General features: G+C 46.0%; 1 protein-coding gene across 1 annotated transcript in view; it reads right to left on the bottom strand.

Annotated features, from left to right (window-relative positions):
- The window catches only part of col16a1 (collagen, type XVI, alpha 1), a 103,230-nt gene that overhangs the window by 13,805 nt on the left and 63,772 nt on the right, over positions 1-25,653 (bottom strand). The window contains exons 26-51 of the mRNA XM_042338619.1: positions 25,272-25,325; positions 24,928-24,981; positions 24,453-24,578; positions 23,250-23,285; positions 22,327-22,434; positions 21,116-21,238; positions 19,757-19,810; positions 19,635-19,676; positions 19,163-19,198; positions 18,231-18,284; positions 17,602-17,670; positions 17,068-17,121; positions 16,258-16,284; positions 14,213-14,308; positions 13,275-13,328; positions 13,073-13,144; positions 11,069-11,122; positions 10,168-10,212; positions 8,092-8,208; positions 6,620-6,664; positions 6,373-6,453; positions 5,429-5,473; positions 4,360-4,404; positions 3,688-3,741; positions 2,173-2,226; positions 877-930 (exon numbers count right to left, since the gene is read on the bottom strand). Coding sequence (XP_042194553.1) covers positions 877-930; positions 2,173-2,226; positions 3,688-3,741; positions 4,360-4,404; positions 5,429-5,473; positions 6,373-6,453; positions 6,620-6,664; positions 8,092-8,208; positions 10,168-10,212; positions 11,069-11,122; positions 13,073-13,144; positions 13,275-13,328; positions 14,213-14,308; positions 16,258-16,284; positions 17,068-17,121; positions 17,602-17,670; positions 18,231-18,284; positions 19,163-19,198; positions 19,635-19,676; positions 19,757-19,810; positions 21,116-21,238; positions 22,327-22,434; positions 23,250-23,285; positions 24,453-24,578; positions 24,928-24,981; positions 25,272-25,325 — 1,653 coding nt within the window. The remainder of the gene's footprint in view (positions 1-876; positions 931-2,172; positions 2,227-3,687; positions 3,742-4,359; positions 4,405-5,428; positions 5,474-6,372; positions 6,454-6,619; positions 6,665-8,091; positions 8,209-10,167; positions 10,213-11,068; positions 11,123-13,072; positions 13,145-13,274; positions 13,329-14,212; positions 14,309-16,257; positions 16,285-17,067; positions 17,122-17,601; positions 17,671-18,230; positions 18,285-19,162; positions 19,199-19,634; positions 19,677-19,756; positions 19,811-21,115; positions 21,239-22,326; positions 22,435-23,249; positions 23,286-24,452; positions 24,579-24,927; positions 24,982-25,271; positions 25,326-25,653) is intronic.

The raw sequence follows: 25,653 nt of genomic DNA, 5'->3' as shown, positions 1-25,653 counted from the left end.
GCAGCCTGCAGTGTGAGATATTGGCAGAGCTGGGCAAAGCTACAGAAGTGGGGGAAGGCAGAGTGGGTCATGGCACAGATGTGGGGTAGAAAGGATAGTTGACAGTCAAACAAAATACAACAACAACAAGATTCCATTTATAGAGCGCCTTTCACGTCGGGAGGACATCCCAAAGCGCTGGACAGTTGGGTCAGGAAATGGCAAGGTTCTGGACTGGCTTAGCAGAGTGGAGTGTGCAACCATGGATGGTGATGCTGTCGGCGCCTGAGGCGAGGAGGCACTGACAGGAGCCAATCAGGAGAGCCTCGGTCTTGTTGCCGTTCAACTGAAGAAAGTTAGCTCTCATCCAGGACTTGATGTCTGACAGACATTATGTCAGGACAACAATGGTCCTGGAGTCAAGGGTGGAAGCAGAGAGGTACAGTTGGGTGTCATCCGCATACATGTGAGAGTTGACCCCATGTCTGCGGATAATGTAACCATGAAGGAGCGTATAGATATTGAAGAGGAGGGTACCAAGGACAGAGCCCTGAGGAACTCCGCACGAGATGATGTGGGGGCTGGAGGAGAAACCGTTTGTGGAGATGAAGTGGAGGTGGTGTGGGAGGTACGATCAGAGGAGGTACAAAGTACGAAGGAGCAGAGCTGGGAAGCAACGACTCGTTCCAGGACCTTGGAGAGGAAAGGGAGGTTGGAGATGGGGCAGTAGCTTGAGAGCAGAGATGGGTGCAGGGAGAACCTTTTAAGGATAGGAGTGATGACGGATGTTTTTAAGGGGACAGGGAGAGGTTTATGATGTCTGTGAGTAGAGGGGCAAGGAGGTGGAGCTGGGAGGTAAGGAAATAACCGAGAGGAAAAGAACAACTCCTTTCTCACCAAAGCTCCTGTTTGTCCACTTGGACCACTGACTCCACGCTCTCCCTTCATTCCCTGAAAACAAACGGGGGCAAGTGGTTAACAGGCGTCTCTCAATGACGCTTGGGGAGAGGTTAGAGCAAATGGTTTCATGTTAATGACCATTAGAACGTGCAATGGTTTGCCACAAGTATAATGTTTCAAGGTGAATTTAGCTAAATCTAGAGTTTTATTTTTGGCCAGTCAAATGTCTGACACATGCGCAAACCCATCGCCCATCACCGTGCTTAAGAGTATCCAAACCAAAATAAGAATTCCATGTATCCCACCTACACATGGATGTCCCAGAGAAAGATCCTGGTTCCTAATTCCGTAAAGTATTAGGCACAGTTTGGCAATAGCCAAAGCTTGGGGACTCCAGAGTGTGCGTTGGGGTAACTATTGGAGTCTAACGAGCTAACACCGCATAGCTTGCCATTGATATTGTTGTTCGGCAAGCTTTTCCGCTGTTTACCCAGCTAGGACCACCCCGCCCATTAGGGCTTTGGCTTGCAGGGTTAGCAGGAGCGGAGTGGGATGACTCCCTGCAGTGACTGGTCTGTCCTTCCAGGTCCTGCCAAAGAGCCAGCTGGCTGTGCTGGAAGAACGCAGCCCGGCCTGGCTCAGGAACTGGACTACCGAGACCCCCGCAGATGGCTGGCTCGATTCCGACATTCCATTGCCAGCATTTCACCTTCAGCTCCAAGGAGACCCTGCACCTTGCTTACCTCCCCTCCACACCCCCAACGAGGACAGTCACTAGTTGGTCATTTGATATTTGACAAATGTGGGTTTGGTACAAAGTACAGCTCCCTCTCCCCCAACACCCTCCCTTTCCCTCCCCCCCCACCACCAGATCAGGTGCAGCACACAGATCTAGAGTAATGCTTCGACATTGACTCAACCAGCTGCATATTCTCTAACTTCAGAAAAGTGCCACTACTACACTTGTTTGACGATTCCTATTCCCAATTCTGTAGCCGATCTGAGCGAGTGTAGGAACAAGGGTCAGACACCCAGGGAGGGTATGTGCACCGCAGTCAATAGCCTGTAAGAACAGACACTTCAACGCTCTCATCCAGACTTGATTCAGACCCGAGTCACAGAGGTAAAAAGGCTGAGGGTCCAGTGCGCTGAGATATCGCGGAGCTCACAGCATGTTTTGTCTTGGCAACACTCAACCCATCATCTTTCCTGACTCAGGCTATGACCTGATAAAGGTGTCAGTTTCGGAGTTGCTTTCCCCACCCGCCCGCACAGTGCGAGAATGAAACCTACCGGCATTCCTGGAGGCCCTCCGGATCCAGGGTACCCCGGGGAGCCTGGTTGGCCCTGAAGAGACAGAGAGACATGAATGCGTGTTTACTCTGAGCTGATGGAGGTTCAATTACTGAGGAAGTTTCAGTGTATCAGCTGTTGAAGTGAGAGCCCTGTCTCCTCATCTCCCTGACATAACCTGGCTTATGGCGATGCATGATAAGGTGCTACCATGTCATCTGCTTATCGTGTCTATTTTGTAATATTTCTTAACAGGATTCCTTGATAAAGAAATCATGGGAAACAAATGAGAATACAGAAGGATTCTGTTCATCCCTGCTCCGCCAGTATATTAGATTATGGCATATCTTCTACTTCCATTCCATTAAACAGGTAGGTTTTTTGATGACTTTGGAAGACAGATCAAAGTGGAATGTTTGCGGGAGGGAGTTCCAGAGATTGGGGCAGTAGGGGCTGAAGGCTTGACCGCCGATGTTGTGGGATATTGTGGTGGGGTGGTGGTGCAGAAAGTCACAGTTTCCTGATCAGACGATGGGAAGATCATAGAGGGGCAAGGGCGGGAGCATCCAGATTAGAAAAAGGAAGGGACAGAGAAGAGAGTCTCGAGGTACACCACAGGTGACTGCGCGAGTGCAAATGGAGAAATCATTGGAGGAAACAAAACCCATGTGATGGGGCAAGTTGGACTGAAATCAGGAAAGTCAATCCAATGGAGAAAGATGAGAGAGGAGAAGCAATTGAGGAGGATGGAGTGGTCAACAGTGTCAAAGACAGAGGACAAGGAGGGAACAAAGACCATCATTTGTGTCTTGGACAAGAACTTCCTCAGTTGTGGATTTGGGGAGGCAAATGTGTTGAAAGTTGAGGAGATGCAATTGTTCGGTTACTGGATTGCAGCATTCAAAAGGGAATTCAATACCATTTGTTGAACAAAAAAGAAATTTCTTTTTTATAATAATAATAACCTTTGTGTTTGATACAGCGCCTTATCACGTCGTTGAGACGTCTCAAAGTGCTTTACAGAATATACTGTAAAGTGAATTTACTGTGTATTTTTGTGGGGAAAACGAAGCAGCCAATTGTGCACAGCAATGTCCCACAAATGGTTGTGGATTGAGTAACCAAATTTTTGAAACATATAATAATTTATTGCATTGAAATGCCCGAAAAGCATCATAGTAATGAATATTTGTGCAGCCACTGTTTTTGAATGAGAAATGGAGAGATAGAGAGTATGATTGTTTATTGAGTTACTCTAAGATGGGCGGATGCACTGCTATGGTTTGTTCTGTTCTTACACAATATGACAATTAAAAAATTACATTTAGATAAAGTCTTTGATGTCGGGAGGACATCCCAAAGCGTTTGACATCACTGTCTGGGCAACTGAGCTGGGGATGGGAGCTGAGGGTGGTGTGAAGGAGAAAGTGACTGAATGAATGGTCAGAAAGGTAGGTTTTGAGACAGACGGACTTGCAAAGCACAACTGCTGACATGAACGAAGCACCCACTCACCTGCTCTCCTTTCTGCCCGGACAGCCCTGGTAACCCTCGCTCACCTTGAAGTCCCTGACACAGAAACACATTTAACAATCAAGCTCTTCTGAACTGACAGGAGATTCTTTTTTTATATCAGCCCAGTGTCTGACACAAGCAGAAACCCGTCACCATGCTTAAGAGTATCCAGACTGGACTGAGAGTTCCACGCTTACATATGGAAATTTCTGTGGTGTTTGGAATGCAATGTGCCCATTCTCCCCAGAGAAACGAACCCTGCTTATTTGGCAGAGGCTGTGAAGAGATGAAGCTTGGGGATCCTGAACATGTGTTGGGGTACTGCTGCTGTTTAACCAGCTAAACCAATTCCAAAATTTTGGATGTTATTCCAGATTAGTGAAAGCTCTTCTCAGTACCTGCTCAATGCCATTCCCAATAATTCCCAATTAAATCCTAATCATTTCTTACTGATCCACAATAACCATTAGGTAACACCAGACAGATCAGCTTACTATTGCTGGGCTGAATTCTTCCATTGCCCCCATCCCAGAACACGCCCTGCTCCACCCGCTGCTTCCACCATTCCCTTTAATCTGTCTGCCTCCTCCCATTTCCCCCCCGCCCATCTCCGGCCCCTTCCTATTGGAATAAATCAGAAGATTCCAGGGAGCATTCCCATCGCATACTTACAGGTAAAGCCGGGGGGCCTGGAGAGCCAGGAAAGCCAGGGGGACCCTGTGGGGAATCACATCCAATTAATGTCACATTTCAGCTCAGAGCCTGACAGGTAGCGCTCACTTTACACATAGTTTCAGAACAGAATTATTTGTACTAATTAAGGAGGGAAAGTCATGAGGAACCTGACTCTGGGAGACTGGGAAGCCTGGCCATTGCATAGTCACAGGCATCATTTGGCTCCAGAACACCTTTGACCCGAGCTGAGAGCGATAGGTGGTGACCAGCGATGACCTACATTTGGAGCTTCTGGTTTTAATGGCAGAGCCCGGGCACTGCCACTTGGCGGGAGAACACTCCATAAAAACTTCAGCTCCAATAATATTAACACAGTGGTTTGTTACACAGATAACACTGGGTTTACATTGCTCTACATAAAATCCCCTTGTGGGGGAACAGCTCTGTGCCATCACCAACCAGGTCCAGATGCACTCGAGCAGGACTCCTGCTTGGGCCAACGATGGGTTGGCGGGTCACCAATGCTGCCTGGACCACATTTTTTATGTAGATAGTTAAAGCCAATGTCGGGAGCTCAGTGATTTATTAAGAGAAATTAGAAAATGTGGCTTGTGATCACCCCTGGAGAAAGTCGTGACGTTTTTCATTACGCAGTGGGTAATCAACGACTGGAACGGGTTGTCAGCAAAAGCGGTAGCAGCTCGGACCTGGAACCCATTTAAAAAAAAACAGCTTGATGCTGTGATGGGGGTGATGGTAAGGTGGGTGTTCTGGAGGGATGAGATCAGATGGGTCAAAGGGCCTTCTTCATCTAAACCAAACTTTTGGTCTTGTGGAGCTGTACGACTGGTGACTGACTGGTGAATATCCCATTGAGTTTGTTCAAGTGATGTTGCCCAGAGCCACTTAGAGAAGCACTGTGCTGGCTGGCGTGGACTTGATTCAGCCTTCACGCCATCCGTCTTCAGCGCTGGCTTCGCTCACTCGTTGAGAACTAAACATCATGTTCCCTGTTCGCACCCCATATTCTCAATCAGTGGCTGTTCCAATCCGGTCCGACACTTACCGGGGGTCCAGGGGAGCCAATATATCCTCGGAGACCTGGGGGGCCCTGCGAGGAAAGAAACGACACGTTTATTACGCCTCCAATGTCGAAATGTCTGAAAGCACTTTATAGTAATGATAGTAATTATTGTCAAAGTTTTTTTTAAAAAAAAGGCAAATGTGGCAAACAGCAAGGTCCCAATGCCAGCATGAGGTGACCATACGGCTAATTAGGCGAAATGTCAGCCTGGGAGGTACTCCATTCTCTCCCAACTGTCTCACAGGAACTTTAACATCACAAAATACACAGTCAATTCACTTTACAATATTCTGTGAAGCGCTTTGAGACGTCTCAACGATGTGATAAGGCGCTATGTCAAATGCACGGACTATTGTTATCAATGAATAGACAATCTAGAATAATATAATAATAATAATCCTTGCATTTGATACAGAGCTTTTCATGTTTTCCAGACGTCTCAAAGAGCTTCAAAGAATATACTGTAAAGTAAATTGACTGTGTATTTGTGGGCCAAACGTGGCAGCCAATTGCGCACAGCAGCATCCCACTAACCGTTGTAGATTGAAGTGACCAATTCATTATTTTTTTTTCTTCAGGGATTATTATCAGGTCCGGGAATCGAATCCATGTCTCTTGCTTGTGAGGCGAGTGCTTTAACCACTGAACTGCAGGACTCCACTGTGATTTACATCTCATTTCACACAAAGGATAGCATGTTTAACGGTGGAGAGTTGCCAATTCTACACTAAACTGCCCGACTAGAATATAAGCTCCAGATCAGATATGAGGCTTGAACCCACGACCTTCGGATCCAGAAACGAGAGAGTGACTGACTGAGGCAGGCTGTCAGTCATTTTGTGTTTATGATCGAGGGAGGGAGGGACAGCCCGCGAGGGAGGGAGAGAGAGACACGAGTTCCTCCACATTAACTCCTGTATCCTCACTTGCTCGCCTTTGACTCCATCATGACCCGGGAGTCCAGGCATCCCAGGAGCCCCAGGCTGCGCACAGTCACGGCCATTTTCCTGCAGAGAGAAAATAAAACATTTGGTTGAAGTTTGTGACAATCAATAACCGTCAGCAGTTGCTGTGTTGGATGCAGCACTGGGATTGGGTTGAGACGCTGTCCTGCTCCCAGTCCAGCTCTGTGACTGTGGATTGAGCTTTAATTGCCTGATGCTGTGTACGTACCCTCTGTTCCTGTGTACGCGGCAGCCCTCTCTGCTCCAGTTTGCACTGAGGAGAAATGGAAGGGAACCAGTTATACTAACAATAATCCTTGGATTGGATATAATACATCTAATGTCAAAACATCCCTCAGAGCTTCAGTCACCTGTCAAAGCTAATCCAGTAGAAGAATGTTTACCTGAACCTCACTTTAGCAGGATCATACTCCCCCCCCCCCGGACTATGAGTCTCAAATCTCATCCTGGGGCTTAAACCTACAGCCTTCTGACCCAGAAGATTATCACCTCCCGAATTGACTTCTCAAATGGCCTGTTGGTCTCCCCAGCTCCACAATGAACTGATCCAAAACTCTGCCGCCCACATACTCATCTGCACTAAACTGTGTACCCCCATCACACAAGTTCTAGCCGGGCTCCGCTGGCTCCCTATCGCTGATCGGATCGATTTTAAGATCCTCACACTCGTTCTCAAATCCCTTCATGCCCTGGCACCTCCTTATGTCTCCGACCTGCTCACCCCCCAATGCACAGCCTCTGCTCGACTGGCTCCGGCCTCCTGCTTGTCCCTCGTGCCCTCTGTTCCACTATTGGTGGCCGCGCTCTCACCCAGTACACCCCGAAACTCTGGAACACTCTTCATCTATCCCTCCGTCTGGCCTCTTCCTTCCTCATCTTCAGGTCGTGCCTGAAGACCTTCCTATTCGGCCGTGCCTACGGTCACCTACCCCCAGCCCCACCCCCTGGCCGGTCGTCGTGCTCCACCACTGTTAAGCGCTCTGGGACGCTTCCCTGTGTGAGGGGCGCTATATAAATGCAAGTTGCTGTTGTGAAACTGCTACTGACTGAATCAACACCATCAACATTGTTGTTGTGTTTGTTGATGTTGACACCCACTGTCCTGCATCGTGGATCCTTCCTACTGTCACTGCAGAAATAAATACATTACGAGGTGAGGACAAACAGGAAACCCGAGGCCAGGGGTTCTGAGGCTGAGGTGGGAGCGGGCTGAGGTGTGCAGGAGACCAGGACCTGGGAGTATGGCAGGGCCAAGTGTGGGGTATAGATGAATGCAGAGAATGAGGGCTGCTGGAACAAGGGTGAGAGAAAGGTGGGTAGAGCGATGGGGTGGGGGGGGTGCAGTATGGGGGTGGGGAAGGATGGACAGTGTGATGAGGAGTGCGGACAGATTCACTTCTATAGGATTTGTCAGTACAGTGGCCTCCTGTGCCTGTAGGAGGTATTTGTTTAGTCCCACCCTCCCTCCTTTCCACCCCAAAATCTTCCGCATTTATCCTTTTATCTAATTCCCTTTAAAAGCTACAATGTATTTTGCTCCAACTGCAGTTCTCGGTCGGGCATTCAGTGTCCTAAAAATAAGCCTCAAAGTAAAACAACTTTCTGCACTCCTCTTCTCCCTGTGTGTTTTTAGTGAAGTTATCAAAATTAAGTCCTAATTAGCGGTGACATCGCACTGACCTTCTCACAATGATCGACACCAGCTGCTCCTGGGATGCCATGTTCTACCTTCTCCACTTTGACCCCCGACACTCCCTGGGCCCCAGGCTGCCCGAAGGTGCAGTTTCCACATATATTCTGCAGAGAGGCAGACAGGGAGAGAGTGGTTAAATGTGACTCCATTCCTCAGTCCCATGGCCTTGCTCCCTCACTTGCCTCCTTCAAGGCAGGTCTCAAGACTCTCTCCTTCGACCGTGCCTTTGGCCTTCCTCCTACCCATACTCTTCCTCGCTCCTGATCCCCAACCCCCTGCTCAGGTCCAAATCCTAGACCGTCCAGCGCCTTGGGACAACCTGCCAACGTGAGAGGCGCAACACAAATTTAATTTGTTGTGTGTGTGTGTGAATGAGAGACAGAGCGAGTGCGTGAGAGAGTGGGGCAGAGTCTGTGAGAGGGAATGAAAGATACATTGTGAGAGACAGAAAGAGTCTATTGGGAGAGACAGAATGTGTGTGAAAGAGAAAAAGGAAAGAAAGCAGTTTACAGCAAAGTGTATATTATAAATAATAATAAACTTAAATTTGATACATCGCCTTTCACATCAAGAGGATGTGTCAAAGCACTTCACAAAATTTACTGTCAAGTGAATAATAATAATAATCCTTGCATTTGATATAGTGCCTTATCACGTTTTCTCAACGTCTCAAAGCACTTCACAGAATATACTGTAAAGTGAATTGACTGTATATTTGTGGGCGAAACGCGGCAGCCAATTGCGCACAGCAATGTCCCCACAAACAGTCGTGGATTGAAGTAATATACAGGAATCAGGTGTTTGAACCGACTCATATCTTCAAGCAAGCATATATCCAAACTAAGGCAAATATTTAATTAAACATATTACATTCAGAATGATTCCTTATAATAATACTTGCATTTGATATGGCGACGTCTCAAAGCGCTTCACAGAACATATTGTAAAGTTGATTCACTGTACATTTTGTGAATGAAACTCAGCAGCCGATTGCGCACAATTGTGACCCACAAACAGTCGTGGATTGAGTGACAACATTATTATGTTTTTGAAGGATTTATTACTCCCCAGAAAAGCGATCCGCCAAATGACTAACAACCAAGTTCCTGTTAATAATAATAAACATTAACGATGCTTATTACTGTTTTGGGCAAAACTTTCACTATCAGGTTTGTAGCTGTGTATGTTACCAAGGGTACTAGACTATAAATTCCCTTTATTTCATCTTTGTGGTAAACAAATCCTTGTCTTAATGTGAACAGGTGTCCAATGCTGAATCTGTATATTAAAACATACAAAAAAGTACAGAGAAAGGGGCAACTGCTTTGCGCACAGCAAGGTCCCGCAAACGGCCATTAAGTTTTATCTTTATCGTATTATTCCGCAGACACATTTTAGCTATGGGTATTGTTGGCAAGATCACCTCGTGCAGGGTAAAACGCAGTGTGTTATCAATACTGTGGTAATATGCAAAGTGTTTTAAAATTATGAGGGTTCACTGCAGTCTGTGTTATTAATGCTCAGTTACCGCACGCAGCTTACACAGAACTGAATGTAGCAACTGTTGTGAAGGAGCAATGAGAGGGAAAATATAATGTTGGGCAATATTGTGAGCTCCCATTGACTTCAGGTATATTACTATTATTATTCTATAACTATTATATTATTATTAGGTGGTGTGGGTTACTATTGGCCTTAGGACTACTGTTGAGGTCTGGGCAGAGGGACAGCTCTCTGGACCAGGTGATCGAGGTGATTAGCGGATAAACAGCATGTCAGGAAATCAGGAGGCAGGAGTTTTTCACCCAAAGGGCAGTGGTAATCTGGAACTCTCTCCCCCAAACGGTTGTGGCTGGTGGATCCATACATATTTTCAAGACTGAGGTGGACAGATATTTGTTAGGTCTGGGTATCAAGGGATATGGGGCAAAGGCGGGTAGTTGAGGGACAGATCAGCCTTAATCTTATAGAATGGCAGAACAGGCTCGAGGGGCTGAATGGCCTACTCCTGTTCCTATGTTTCTGGAAGAGAGTGAGGTCTCGCACGTTTAAAGGATTCTCACCTTGAGCAGGGTGTGGTTTCGCTCAGCGACCAGTGACAGCGGCGGCTACAGCACAGAGCAGAGACAGAAAACACAGCTGAAAATATAGCAATATAGCAACCAAGACACATTCCAGCTTCTCCGCTTTATTGCTGGGAGACATCCGTGAGCTGCTTTTCAAATGCAGCCGAACCTATTGTCTGTGAAATCCACCAGAGATCTTCACACGTGATTGTATTGCGTCCATTCCCCTCAACTTCTCTCCTCTCCCCGCACATATACAACCTCTTGGCCCCACCACTAAAACCTCCCTCCAGGCCTCCAATTACCACTGCAGTTTGAGACTCAAGGACTAGACAGCTCTCTGCTCACTGCCCAGTGCTGTGAGCAGTGTCCATGGGTCTCATCTGTGATTCTCTCTCCCTCCCCTGATGGGGGGACGGCAGAGAATTCAGTCTTTCTCCAAAGATCAGGAACTTGTTGTGAAGAGAAACGTGGGGCTGGAGTGGGGTGGTGGTGGGGGGGGGAAGGTTCATGGTGTGATCACCTCCTAGAGAGGCTGTAGGGACTGATTAATAGCGACTGTGCAATAGGCTGTCATGCTTTCAGTTAGCCTACGCCATCCACGCCTCTCTAGGTAACTCTCTGACCTCCTCCTAACTCCAAACTTAAATTAGTTTTTCGCCCAAAGAGCAGTGGAAATCTGGAACTCTCTCCCCCAAAAGGCTGTGGATGCTGGATCCATTCACATCTTCAAGACTGAGACGGACAGCTTTTTGTCAGGTCAGGGTATTAAGGGATATAGGGAAAGGCAGGCATTTGGACTTGAGGTACAGATCAGCCATGATCTTACAAAATGTCCGAACAGGCTTGAGGGGCTGGATACTCTATGTAACACCACATAGCTTAGTGATATACTCACCATCTCTCCGGGCAGGCCTGGTGTACCGGGCAATCCATCATCACCTGCGACTCCCTGAAAAACAGAGGCCGGGTTAGAGGGTCGTGGCCCAGGCCAGGGAGTGCTGGAACCAGGTGTGTTACGAAGGGCAGGACCAGATGTTATATCTGAGAGTGCTACAAAGAAGGTCAATCCAGAGCTCAGATTAGTGACGGAGACAATCAGTATCATGCTATCTGTACATTTCTTCATTTTCAGTGTTTCATCACCAAATTTGCAGATTGTGAGATTATTTGGGGACCAGTTTTCACTGATATTTGTGACAAATTCAGGGGGGGGGGGGAACAAGGATTCTTCCCACTCAGTTCTTGTTAAACCTGTAAGCCAAAGCCTGAACAGGTAATGAGGTACAGTTCTGGCTTCTACCATTGACTGTCTAGTTTCCTGTACATAGTGGACAAGTCAGGAGGTCTCACTAGTGTCAACAGTGTCCTTGGTAACCATTGGAAACTCTTGCAAGATCGCGCTGATGGCTGATCAACTTCCTGCTGAGTGACGTCAATTGTGACCTGATGAGTTGGAAGCACTGAGCAGCGTCCATTTTTATAAGACAACTCATTATAAGACGGGTACTGAATATTGAACCTAAACTAACCCCATTGTAACAGGATCTGACTGTAGATGGAAATATCCAGAGAAGCTTGCTATCAAAGAGTTAATACAGAACTGGCCCTCTCCTCCACCAATTTTCAGTGAGGAAATATAGCTTGTTACCCCGTGTTTAAGTGCTCCAAAACGCCGTCCGGTATGAAGGGTGCTATATAAATGCGAGTTGTTGCAAGTGTTTACAGAATTTAAAGGAAAACTGAAAATTTCCTGGAAACATTTGCTAAAGTAATGTAAACTCTGGAAATGAAGAAACTGTGTATTATCGGGTGTTAGAGAGGGAGACAGGGCAATGTAGACCAGACGTGGTTTACTGCCCCTCCCTTGGTGACATGCACTCTTTGCATCTCTCTCTCTCTGTGTGTCGGTATCTCTGTAAAATTCGCTCTGGATTTTCGTGTGAAACTGGAGGTAACATCCCGCCGGCCAGGAACGTCATCGGAGGTCCAGTGTATGCAGGAGCCCAGCCAGCGGGAATGTGCACCTGTCTCAGATTTACTGCGTTCTGTAAATATCTGATGGCAACCTAGGGCCTGAAATGCAAAGCTCGCCGTGCGTTGTAGGGTTGGCTACCCTGACTGGACAGGTACCTGTGTGTTCAGTCTTCTTTCTGTATTGAGAAACTGTATGAGAAACAACAAGGAAACTATTAATGATACCAGTCAAGGTGTGTTCCACCACACAGTGCAAGTGTGTTTGGGTGAGAATACCTTTGTTATAGTGTTACAGAACATCAGTGTTACAGTGAGCGGTATATCAGTGATATAGTGAAGAGTACGTGTTATGTCAGTATTACAGTGAGGGTTGGGTCAGTGTCACACTAGTTCTAGCCAGGTGCCACTGGCTCCCTATTGCTGAATGGATCAATTTCAAAATCCTCACACTCGTTTTCAAATCCCTTCATGCCCTGGCACCTCTATACCTCTCCGACCTGCTTACCCCCCCAACCCACTACCTCTGTTCGACTGGCTCTGGCCTCCTGCACGTCCCTCGTGCCCTCCGTTCCACCATTGGTGGCCGTGCTTTCAGCCACTACGCCCCGAAACTCTGAAACACTCTTCCTCTATCCCTCTGCCTTACCCCTTCCTTCCCCAACTTCAGGTCGCGCCTGAGGACCTTCCTATTCAACTGTGCCTTCAGTCACCCCCGGCTCAGCATCATGCTCCACCACTCTCAAGTGCTCTGGAATGTTACCATGCGTGAGGGGCGCTATGTAAATGCAAGTTGTTGTTGTTACAGTGAGGGGTGTGTCATTGTTACAGTGAGGGGTGTGTCAGTGTCTTGTGAAGTGGGTAACCGGTTAACAGCCCTTATTCCCCTGAACACGGGTTAGACTGAGACCTGTTTAAAGTTTCTCACCTGAAGGCCTGGGATGCCAGGCAATCCCGGGGGCCCAGGGGGACCTGGAGGACCAGGGGGTCCCAGCGGTAACTGAAAAAAATAAATCAAAGGGGTCATAAACACATTAAAGTATCAAAGTTAACGCTAATATCCTCTTTGAGCGCGTGTAGTGGGTGCGTGGTGACGTGAGTCGCGGTAGTGTGGACTCTCTGGGAATCACCTGTTGACTGTTTGGTCGCTTTGTGTGTGATCCTCGGTCTCCGGGTGCCCCTGGCTGACCACGGTTCAGGAGATAAAGAAGATGATTAGTCCAGGATTCTCTGCTGCGAGCCTATCACCCTCATCCATTAATACACCATGGAACCACGTTAATGCACGTTTCGCCCAAAAAACACACACAGTCACTACACTTTACAGTATATCCTGTGACGACGTGACAAAGCACTATATCAAATGCAATGATTATTATTATTATGGACCAGTGTGGAGTTCAACATTCTTGATCAACTCACCTTTCGTTCTTGTCCGTGCTCTTCGCCATTCCTATCTTTGTGACCTCCTTCAACCCTACCGACCTGGCCACTCCCTTCACTGAGCTTGCTTCATGCCCCCACCGCCACCCTCTCCGTCCACCATCAGCAGTCGGGCTTCTCAGCCTTTCTGTCCCTGCTCTCTGCACCTCTCTGACTTGCTCTTTCCCCTCTTACTTGGCACATCTCAAAGCTTATCTCTCTGACAGCACTTTTGGTTATCTTTTAACTCCCCACCCGATTCCCACCCCAAGCTTAGGTGCCCGTCCAGCATGGTGATTGTCCTCCTGACAGGCACTACATAAATATAAACTGTATTGTAATGCAATAATAATATAATAATAATCCTTGCATTTGATATAGTGCCTTATCATGTCTTCAAGACACCTCAAAGAACGTTGACACTCAATTGCACCTCTCACACCCTATATAGTGTGTGTATAGTGACTGAGACCCATGGGTCAGACATACGTTGTATATTGTGAGATACCCAGGAGTCTGTCTCAAGGGGATATTATGATATTGCATGTTATTGCATCCATAATGTCAAAATGGCTCAAGGCAAGGTGACATCAAAATATGCTCAGCCCAATGCCCTGGTCCGCATGTCACAGATGTGTATACTTACAGAGGCTCCGGGATACCCTATGTCTCCTGGTTGGCTCGGTGTTGCTGGCTCAATGTGGCGTCCATGTAAACATGCACAAGACTCGCCACGTTCTCCCTACACAGCATAGGGATCAATAGAGACATTCAGCAGTATATCAATTCTCATTACGCAGCACAAGAGCGCTAATAAGAACATAAGAATTAGGAGCAGGAGTAGGCCATTCGGCCCCTCGAGCCTGCCCCGTCATTCAATAAGATCATGGCTGATCTATTCTAACTCCACCTACCTGCCTTATCCCCATATCCCTCAATCCCTTTATCCACAAGAAATCTATCAGTCTCAGTCTTGAATATGTTCAAGGACTCAGCATCTACAGCCATTTGGGGTAGAGAATTCCATAAATTCACTACCCTCTGAGTGAAGAAGTTTTTCCTCAACTCAGTGCAAAAAGGCTTTCCCCTAATTTTAAGACTGTGAACCCTGGTCATAGTTTCTCTAACCAGGGGATAAAGTCTCCCACTATCTATTCTGTCATTCCCCTTAATAATCTTATAGGTTTCTATAAGATCACCTCTCATTCTTCTATATTCTAGAGAATATAGGCCTAAATTGCTCAACCTATCCTCATAACTCATCCCCCTCATCCCTGGTACCAACCTAGTGAATCTACGCTGCACCCCCTCCAAGGCGAGTACATCCTTTCTTAAATAAGGAGACCAAAACTGCACACAATACTCTAGGTGCGGTCTCACCAGGGCCCTATACAGTTGCAGAAAGACTTCCCTACTCTTATATTCTAACCCTTTTGTAACAAATGCCAACATACCATTAACCTTCCTAATTGCTTGCTGTACCTGCAAACTAACTTTTTGTGACTGGTGTACAAGGACACCCAAGTCCCTCTGAACGCTAACACTATCTAGTTTCTCCCCTTCTAAAAAATAATCTGCTCTACTGTTTCTGCCACCTCGGTGGATGACCTCACACTTCCCTACATTATACTTCATCTGCCACCTATTTGCCCACTCCCCTAACCTATCTATATCTCGTTGCATTTTCTTAATGTCATCCTCGGTGTTTACTCTCCCTAGTTTAGTGTCATCCGCGAATTTGGATACATTATGTTCAATGTCCTCATCTTGATCGTTGATGTAGATTGTAAATAGCTGAGGTCCAAGCACTGATCCTTGTGGCACTCCACTAGTCACAACCCGCCAATCTGAGAAGGACCCATTTATCCCTACTCTGTTTTTTTCCCGTTAGCCATTCTTCAATCCATGCTAATATATTCCCCTTAATTCCATGGGCCCTAATCTTGTGGATCAACCTTTTATGTGGCACCTTATCGAATGCCTTTTGGAAATCTAAATACACTACATCCACTGATTCCCCCTATCTAATCTACTTGATATGTCCTCAAAAAAATCTAAAAGATTTTTTTTAAGCATGACTTTCCTTTTGTAAAGCCATGTTGACTCTGTCTAATCATATTGTGATCCTCTGAGTATCCCAGTATGACATCCTTAATTAAGGATTCTGTGAGAGCTAGATCAACATTACAGTGAAAGATGTGGGTATATCACTGTGTTACAGTTATGGGTATGACACAGTGTTATCAAATTCAACAAGGCAAACTAGATGCTGGGTTTATTATAAGAGACCGAGAATATAAAGTATGGCAATGCTGTTTCAGTTTGGGTGGTTGGGTGGTTTGGGGAACCCAATTGTAGGAAGGGTCCAGTGACAGTTCCTTACACTAATACCTGGCTGACAGGACTTCCTTATACTGAGAGGGATCACAAGAACATAATAATAATTGGATGAAAGAAAACCAAGGTCCTTCCAGTTTGCCTTCCACCATCCTGGCAGTCACATGCACATGTCATGTCCCAAACTATATACTGTATCCGAAGATGTTATTTCCTAAAACAATTCTATCCAATTTGCTATGGTTTTGATCAATCTCAATAGCAGATTTAGTTTGCAAAAGCTTGGTTACTGGATCACTGTTGACAATCCTGATGACATTACTCTCCTTCGTACATCAACTTCTCCAGTCTTACCTTCTCGCCTTTTCCTCCTTTTCCTCCCTAAAATATAGAAAATACAAATGGTTACTTTTCACAAGATAGGGACAGATATCCAGAACTAATTCCTATCAGAGGAGTAGCAAGGGATCATGTAATGTGATGGGAGTCAGTGACTAATCCGTAACATTGCCTCCGCCACTATCTCTCCCCTCAGGCTGCCAGACTCTAATCCACACATTCATCACATCCAGGCTAGATTACTCCAACTCGCCGATCGCTGGACTTCTTCCCTTCACAAGCTGCAGACTATCCAAAACTCAGCATTCGTTAAGCTCCGTGAGCCTATCACTCCCATCCTCTCCCAGCTCCACTGGCTCCCCGTTACCCCAACAGATCAAGTTCAAGATCCTCATTCTAACCTTTAAAATCCTTCCATGGTCTTATCCCACCCTACCTCTCAAACACGGCCATCCCCTCCGCTCAGCAGGCAACGAACGGCCAGCTTTACGTCCGCCGCCCCACCCACCCCAACACTGGAGGTCAGGCTTTCAGCATATCTGCCCCAACCCTGGAACTCCATCCTAGAGTCCCTTCACTTCGCTCCTTCCTTCACCTGCTCCACAGTCCACCTCAAGACCTTCCTCTGAGGTACAACCTTGATTGTACTTTCAGTCATCTTAATCCCCATCGGCTTGGCCCCCCATCCCCCTTGGCCTGCAGCTGAAAGATACTAAATCAATGTAAATTTGTGTTGTATCCCAGTTTCACTCATTGAATGACATTCTACTGCATAAACTAACAGTGAATATGGAATCGGCAACTAATAAGTTAAGGAATACTTACAGGGAAACCTCTTTTACCCAGTAACCCTGGATCGCCAGACTGGCCATCTTTTCCCTAGTGAAAATCAACAGGAGAGTTGATAGTTAACTGGAGGACAGGTACAGAGTTTAGATGCACAAAAAAAAGGCTAAAAGGGTGAAAACACAATGACGTCTCTGAGGTCAGTCTCACTGGTTTTCGATGCACTGAAGCCTTTTTTTTTAACAGCACTTGCAATGGAATGAGGAGCATTGCAGGAAAGAGATATCTGTTTTTGTGTGTGTGTGTGTGTGTGTATGTGGGGGGGGGGAAGAGAGAGGGGGAGTCTGCGGGTGTCTGACTCATGCGGGAACCCATCATCATGCTGAAGAGTATCCCAACCAAATTGAGAAATCATGCATCCCAACTACACATAGAAATCCCAGAGATAGATTGTTGGAATGGAATGCCCTCTCTCTCCCTGAAGGGATGCTTCCTGCTTACCTAATTCTGGAAAGTATCAGGCACAGGTTGGCAAATAAAAATACAGTGGAAAGAAAAATCAAGGGCACTTACCCTGATACCAGGGATTCCTACTCCAGGTGCCCCGGGATGCCCTGGCAGGCCGTGTTCTCCAGCTTGTCCCTATGTATGTACAAAATGAAGTAAGTTAACTCATCCTCAAAGCATTGCTGTCTGACACATATGAGGATCGATCATCACACTTAACAGTATACACAGATAAACGGCCTTGTGAACAGGGATATANTTTTTATTATGCATAAAACTGGGCTTAATATTCCAGGAGCTGAACTAATACCTTATGGAAATGTGCCATTATCTTCTTGGCTCTCGTACAGAATCTGGAATTACGTCTTTTTTTTTAATGGGTTTGTTTATTTGCTTATTTGCTGGCTTATCTTTAATGCCCCGTGCACCTGTGATCCTCACTCTCTCTGCTCCTCCACTTCATATAGAAATATAACATTGATGAAAAATTTATTTCCTATAGCTTTCCTCTCTCTTTTGCATTTTTTCCACATTGTACTCTGCCTGCCCTCTCTGCTGGCTTGTCCATGGCCTCCATAGGGCAATGCGCACCTCAGCTCATGAGCTGCTGAGGTAATAAACAGTTCAGTTGATAATGACAGCTCAGAAATGACGGATGAACACTCGATGTCTCGCTTTCTCTTTTAGACACTTACTTTGTTGCCTTTCAGCCCCCGCGTTCCAGGATCACCTGGAACTCCCGCAATGCCCTGGAGACAAGTACAACAGCAATGTCTGAGGCTGCGCAAAATAACAAGCCAACTCGCTGCTCTCTCTCTCTCGCTCTCCCTCCCGCCACACATTCCCGCGACCGTCACAAAATTCAACTAAACTCTGCGACTTACGTTATTTCCTTCGTTGAGAATATATTTTGTGTGTACACACACATAATTCAGATTTGCAAAGTGCTTCGGGCACATATTTTAATTGAAAGCTGCTCTATAAATGCAAGTTATTATTAAAGGTAAGCGGTTCCTGTCTTAAACAGGTATGAGAAGGTTGGTTCCTAAATGGGTTCTGGAGACAGTGCAGTTGCTTTGTGCCCTATAAGGCATGAAAGGAACAACATGAATCCCAAGACTGGGGATGTCCCAAATGCTGTAACAAATGTTACAAACAAAGCTTTGGGACTTGATGTCATTTTACAATCTGAAAATGTTTGGGACTTGTTTACATTTCGATTCTTACTGGGACCAAAGGAGACATCAAAACGGAATCTTTCAACATTACGAGTGAGTGGTTTGGCCCATTCGTTTGTGGTCAAAGGACTCCTTTGGGGTCCACAACATTTTCACAAAAACCCAGCTCCAGCTACGAGAATTTTTGAATTTTTCAAATCTGTTTGGACATTTCATTAATAGTGACTAATAGTGGGAATCACTAAGAAAGTCAACATGTAATGACTGATTTGCAGAGTGTCAGGCATGATGTATTGTGACACCTTGATGCAGTGCTGGGGATATATATGTTCCATTGTCAAGTAATCCCCAAGTTCTATCAATCCTCACTTAAATCCACCGATTCACTGTTAATGGATCCTGTTTCATCACTTTTCTGATTTATTGTTTCTCTGTTGGGTTTTACTTACAGCTGCTCCTTTGGGTCCCACTGAACCATCCTTTCCCTGGAAATGAGTAAAAAAAAATTTCAATACAAATAGTTATTTATATCCTCTATACATTCTTGGATAAGTTTCTGAGTCACTGCAAAACCATGACTGGGCAGGGCTAACTGTGGTTTTTGTGCACTTCCAGCTAAGATACTGAAGGAGATTGAGAAAGTAAACCCAGACTGTCATGCTGGAAGGATAAGATATATAGACTGAAGGGCCTTCTTCATCCAAACCTTTCTGGCCATCATTTAGGACTCATTAAAGCTTCTTATCAGGACCCTCTGATTGTTTTCGGAGGCGAAAATTTGCCCCTTCTGCAGTCTCCATCTCCTCCATCTCACTGCACCTCGTGTACAGTTATTAACCACATCCCGTGAATCTCAGTACAAATCCATACTTTCCCCTAAGCTGTGGTGTTTGTATCAGGGACAGGAGTGTCTTCACTCACCCGGGGACCTGGATGTCCTTCTCCCGAGGTTCCCTGAAGGCCCTGTCGAACACACAGCACATTAACTTCCATTCAGTGCCCGAGACCAATGTACTGCTGATGTTACCACCACGAGCACTTACCTTCTCGCCCTTGGTACCTGGTAAACCTGGAATTCCTGACTTTCCTGGGAGACCCTAAAACAATTCAAATTTCACAAAGTGAGTAAAGAATCCATTCCTGAAAACAGCCTATTTGTGCTCTGGTTTTACATCTTAGTCTCTCTGTGCCAGGCTTCATTCCTATCCTGTGACCCCTCCTGGCCCTCAGTGTGTCTACCTTTCCCCTCAAGGGTATACCATCATCCCTTATTTGGCTCCCTGCATGTATCTCTTAATATGCCCGTCTACATCTTGTAATGTAATGTGTTTCTGTGTTTTACAGCTACAAGAACAATTTGCATTTATATAGCAGTCTTCCCAGGCCTAGTGTCTAAGAGTGCTGGGATTGACTGTGGCAGGGAGTTCCAGAGATTAGGGGAGTGATGACTTAAGACACGGCCACCAATGCTGTTGCACACGGACGTGGGAACACACAGCAGTAAAGGGCATTTGTGTGGGGTACAAGCAGGCCAGAGAGGTAGGGAGATGCAAGGGCTTGAAGGGAGCTGCAGCTAAGGGTGAGGACCTTGAAATAGATCCTTTCGGAGACGCGGAGTTAGTGGAACCTCACAAGGATTGAGGTGCAGCGTTTTCTATGAGCGAAGTTTTGTACGAGTTGGACCTTGTGGATGGTGGGACTGGGAAGACCTGCGATGAGGGTGTTTCAGAAATCGAAGTGGGATGTCACAACGGCATGCATGGATTTTAGTACCTAGGGTGAGCTTAGCCCAGTTGCCGAGTTACATAGGAACAGGAGTTAATGGAATATGCCATCCTGCCAGAACAATGACTGTGGGACTGACCTGCTTACTCCCCAGCCCACAACTCTCGCCTCCGCTCATCTGGCTCCAGCCTGCTGCTTGTCCCTCGTGCCCTCCATTCCACCATTGCTGGCCGCGCTTTCAGCCACTACGCCCTGAATCTCTGGAACACTCTCCCTTTGCCCTTGCCCCCTCCTTCTCCATCTTCAGGTCGCGCCTGAAGACCTTCTTCTTCGATTGTGCTTATGGTCACCTCCCTTTCGTGCTCAGTCACTGTCAAGCGCTCTGGGACTCTAACCCGCGTGAGCTGTTGTTGCTGTTGTTGTTGAGCCACCGTTTTGAGAATGAGAATGAGAATGACCGTGCCTTCAGCTCCCCTCTCGACTCTCTTCCCCCTCCTCGCTCCCTCCCTTCCCTCCCCTCACCCTGACCATTTCCCCCCTCCTCGCTCCCTCCCTTCCCTCACCCTGACCATTTCCCCCCTGCTCGGGTCATGACCCAACTGTGCAGCGCCTTGGGACGTCCTCCTGACGTGAAAGGCGCTTTATAAATGGAATCTTGTTGTTGTTGAGAAACTCACATGTTTGCCAGGCTCTCCGATGCCAGGATGCCCCGGATCACCCTGAGGTCCTGGTCTGCCGGGAAGTCCGATAACACCCGCAAAATTTTCCGGAATGGTGGGGCAGATCTCACATTGATCTCCCTTTACAGCACAGGGTGAAATAAATACCACAGGTCAGAGAGCGACAGTAGGGAGTTGACAACAAATGTACGAAACAAAGAGAGGCTGGCTAAGATTAATGCTTTTCCTAGTGAGAGCTCAGGAGATTGCGAAAGGACGTGATGGAGGTCTTTAAGATCGTGAAGGAGTGTGACAGTGTAGATAGCAGAAATCTTCCTTTAATTAGGGAATCAGTGACAAGGGGATTGTTAGTAAAAGAGGTTATAAAAGGTCTCTCAATCCTTTGGAATTATAATAATAATCCTTGCATTTAATATATCGTCTTATCACATCTTCAAGACGTCTCAAAGTGCTTCACAGAATAGACTGTAAAATTAATTGACTGTGTATTTTGTGGGTGAAACGCAATAGCCAATTGTGTACAGCAGTGTCCCACAAACAGTAGTGGATTGAGTGACCAAATTATTATTGTTTTAAAAAAAACGTTTTGAAGGGATTATTACCCCCGGAAAAGCGATCCGTCATTCGACTAACCACTGGGTTCTTACTTACTGTAAGGTAAACAGAGGAGTGTGGAGTAAGGAAACTTGCCTAACATTTCGCCCTTTCTGGGAACTGAAACCAGGTCCTCTTGGTTGTGAGGCAAGTGCTCTAACTGATACACTACAGGACTCCACAAATTCATCACCACGAGGGACTATTGAGCTGAATTAATAGCAGTGTTCAAAAAGGAACTGGATAATCACCTGAGCAGTAAAAACATTAAGGGATATGTCTAAAGAGCCGGAAAATGGGATGATATTAATGGGCAACAATATGGTTGCAGTGGCAGACATTGACCCCTATGGGTTCTTATGTGCTGAAAATATAAACACACCCCTCTAACAGGTTTGCTTGCCATCAATAGCACTGTCTGGTACGCTTTCCCGCTGCTTTTCCATCTAGGACCACCCAACCCGATAGGGCTTTGGTTTGCGGAGCAAAGTGGGAGGATCAGGTTAAAGTAGACGTGAGCTAAAGGTTATGGAGGACAGATCCTGAAAGGCTGGAAATGCTGAGAGCAGCTGGACAGCAAGTGAAGTGGAGACTTTTGTTCATTATTAACTTACCTTTTGACCTTTCAGTCCTTGTGGGCCTCGTCTACCTGGATCCCCGGGAATTCCTGACAGTCCTGTGAGACCCGGAATTCCTGATTCTCCCGGTTCCCCGGTGTCTCCCTAGATCAGGAGGTTTAACACAGTTGCTGGTTACTAAAATAACTGATAATAATCCTTGCATTTGATATAGCGCCTCACCCCATCATCGAGACGTCTCAAAGCACTTCACAGAATATATTGTAAAGTGTATTGACTGTATATTTTGTGGGAGCCAATTGCGCACAGCAGAATAAACAGCTTCAATTCTCCCCAACCTACCACTCAATAACAAGAACTGACACTTTATTCCACTGTGTCATACTATCATACTCAAACGCCTCAAATCATTAAACAGTACTGACAGGTTCACTGACATTATTCACAGACAACCATGAAGGGAATGATCATTGTATCTGGAGGATTTTTGGGCAGATCAACAGAAGAGACTCCCTTCTCTTTTTGAATAGTGTCAGTGATCTTTAGTATCTGCCTAAAGCATACCAAGCAATTGAGACCAGATTTAACAACACTGCAGGACTCCCCAGTGGAGCACTGAAGTGCCAGTCGAGATTATGAGACCACACTCACAATCTTCTGATGAGATTGCTACTAACTGAGCCATACAGCTCCTAAATTAGGCCAGAGGGAAATCCCCTGGGGAAAAATCTCTTATCTCCCCCTCCAAACCGCAGTGGGTCTGCGAAAGGAAAATAGATAGATATTTATGACATAAGAATTATGAGCGATATTGAGAAAAGGCAGGGAAATGGGATTAAAAGTCTGCCTCGTGCCCATCAAGATCCTTAGATTCTCAACACCATGATCTGAGACTCTGTTGATGCTGGGGACTGGGGGGAGGAGGTTGAGTCTCCCCTAGTGACCTTCTAGGAACGTACCTTTGTTCCCCTCACTCCAGGCGGTCCCGGTAAACCCTGGGGAAACAGGAAAAGATGAATTGATGACCGAGAGTTTTCACTGAATCGCTTGGTTCATGGAATATTGGACCCCTAAAAAATTTCGATTCAAAACAGGAACATTTTCTCCATCTTAACAGCCAGAATTTGTACACTTATTTCTCTTGGGAGTTCAAACCATGGAATGTTCCTGCACAGATACAGATAATTCTGCCCATTGTTTTCTCTGGATGTCTAATCTCACTCTCCCGCTCGCTCCTCCATACTCTTTATCTATGGGCTCTGTCTCACCTATGGTTTGTGGCAGAGAATTCTACATTCCAACTACTCTCTATATGAAGTTTTTTTTTTCTTCCTTCCCCTTCCATTCTTTCTGCGATTATCTTAAATTGTTACGCTCTAGTTACTGACTCACTGACCGAGCAGGTAGCAGCATTTTTAAGGGAATTGAAGAAGGTTGATAAAAAGGTAGGAGAAGAACAAGGGAATGGATTTGAATAGACGTCTCTTGTGGGAGAGTTAATACAAGCACAGACACGATGGGCCAAATGTTGTCATTCCTGATGTAAATGTGATCAAAAGAACGAGCAGTCAAATATCTTCTGAGAGGAGGGAGAAAAATTGAAAGTAAAAGGTTGCAGGAAAAATGTATTAAAAAGTTTTTGATCACGAATAGTTTAGAGTTATGTTCTTCTCTCTCCTGAACAATGGATGTGTGCAACAGAATGCCAAGAACAGCTGTAAATTCTGTGTTATGTAAACTGCTTCAAACATAAAACTATATTAACTACTGGAGGTACAGACTAAGAGGTCAATATTCTGTGTGCTGGTGGGGCCTGGGTGGGGGTTATGCGGAGGGCAGGATGGAAGGTTTATAACAGTGATGTTCTAGAGTTTGGGGGAGTAAGAGAATATCCATGCCGGGGATGGGGATGGGGTTTATTTGTGGGACATTAAACAACTTGGGGCTAGGTGGGTCAATCTCATAGCCTTTAGTGCGAAGCAAGACATGCATTTTCAATGAAAGATCAGCGACCTGAAATGTTAACTCACTTTCCTCTCTCCATAGATGCTGCCTGACCTGCTGCATATTCCCGGCGACGTCTGTTTTTATAATTACCTTGTTCTCTGTTCATTCGAAGGTTCATATCCATGGTTGAAAGATTTGCGTTTCGAGGAACTCACCGGGTTCTGAATCTGACTCATAGCTACAGGATTCATCCCCTTTTCATGGGTATCCCTTCCTGGTTCTCCTATTTGGATCCCAATCGGATGAAGGTTGGTTGGTGAACATGCGGTACATCCATCCCCCTGTTTTATGAGAAAGTAGAAACCTCAGTGGCAGCTGTGGCAACCATTCCAATAGGATAGACTCCAATAGGATAGAGTACACACCAATAGACTACACACCAATAGTGTACACACTAATACATCACACACCAATACATTACAATGTGCTGCAAGCTGTAATGAAGCACATTACCAGGGCCCTGACTGCCGAATGATGCAGCTGGTAAATCAATGACTGAATGGATCCATTATAACTGCTGTATCTCAGAAGTGCAGAGAAGTGTGGTCTATGCAGTTTGATATGATACAGAGGCCAATATGTTAAGTGAAGGAAATCCTCCAATGGCTTGTCACACACTGCAACACTAACCTTTTCTCCTTTAATTCCTTGTGTTCCTGCTTTACCATCGTTCCCTCGATCACCCTTAAAAATATAAAACATTCATGAAAACTCTCAAATATTAGACCATTATTTTATACATGGTCATGACACAGGGGGCGTCTGGGCTGTGAGCTAATGCTCCGTGCATTATATCTGATCTAAAAATCAACGTGAGCTCAGGGTCTTAATATCCTTTAGAAACAGTTTTAGACCTTAGATGTTTTGAAAACACACTGCTTTGTTTCTTTTGTCCTCACAGATTTCCACTGATCTCTGTGACATGCGAAAGTCTTTAGCAAGAGACGAGAGAAATGAAAATACCCATCACTTACTCTGTCACCCTTCGACCCATCTCGTCCGGCTAAGCCTGAATTGCCTCGCTTCCCCTAACAATACAGAACAAGGTTTAGTTACAAAGGTTGACCCCAGTGAGTATCCCCAGCCAAGTTTCATTCTACCGACCATTCAGAGTCAGCGTCTAGTTTTAAAGCCAACTGCGATCGCAGGTTGTACGGTCTCCTTATTCTGAGGGGTGCAGGAACTGATAAAAAGCCCGGCTGCCCCTCGCTGTGCAGTCTCAGTTCTATCACTTTTATATTTATCTTGTCATCACGTGTAGAGAGTCCACAGTGAGAAAAACCAACAGACCTTACATAAACACATCCCGACATAGAAACTCGCTCACCACATACACCAACAAAACAATACACACAC

Source organism: Callorhinchus milii, unplaced genomic scaffold, assembly GCF_018977255.1.
Source record: "Callorhinchus milii isolate IMCB2004 unplaced genomic scaffold, IMCB_Cmil_1.0 Scaffold10, whole genome shotgun sequence".
In the NCBI taxonomy this organism is placed as follows: domain Eukaryota; kingdom Metazoa; phylum Chordata; class Chondrichthyes; order Chimaeriformes; family Callorhinchidae; genus Callorhinchus; species Callorhinchus milii.
The sequence above is the reverse complement of the archived record's forward strand: the minus strand, read 5'-3'. Positions and strand labels throughout refer to the sequence as shown.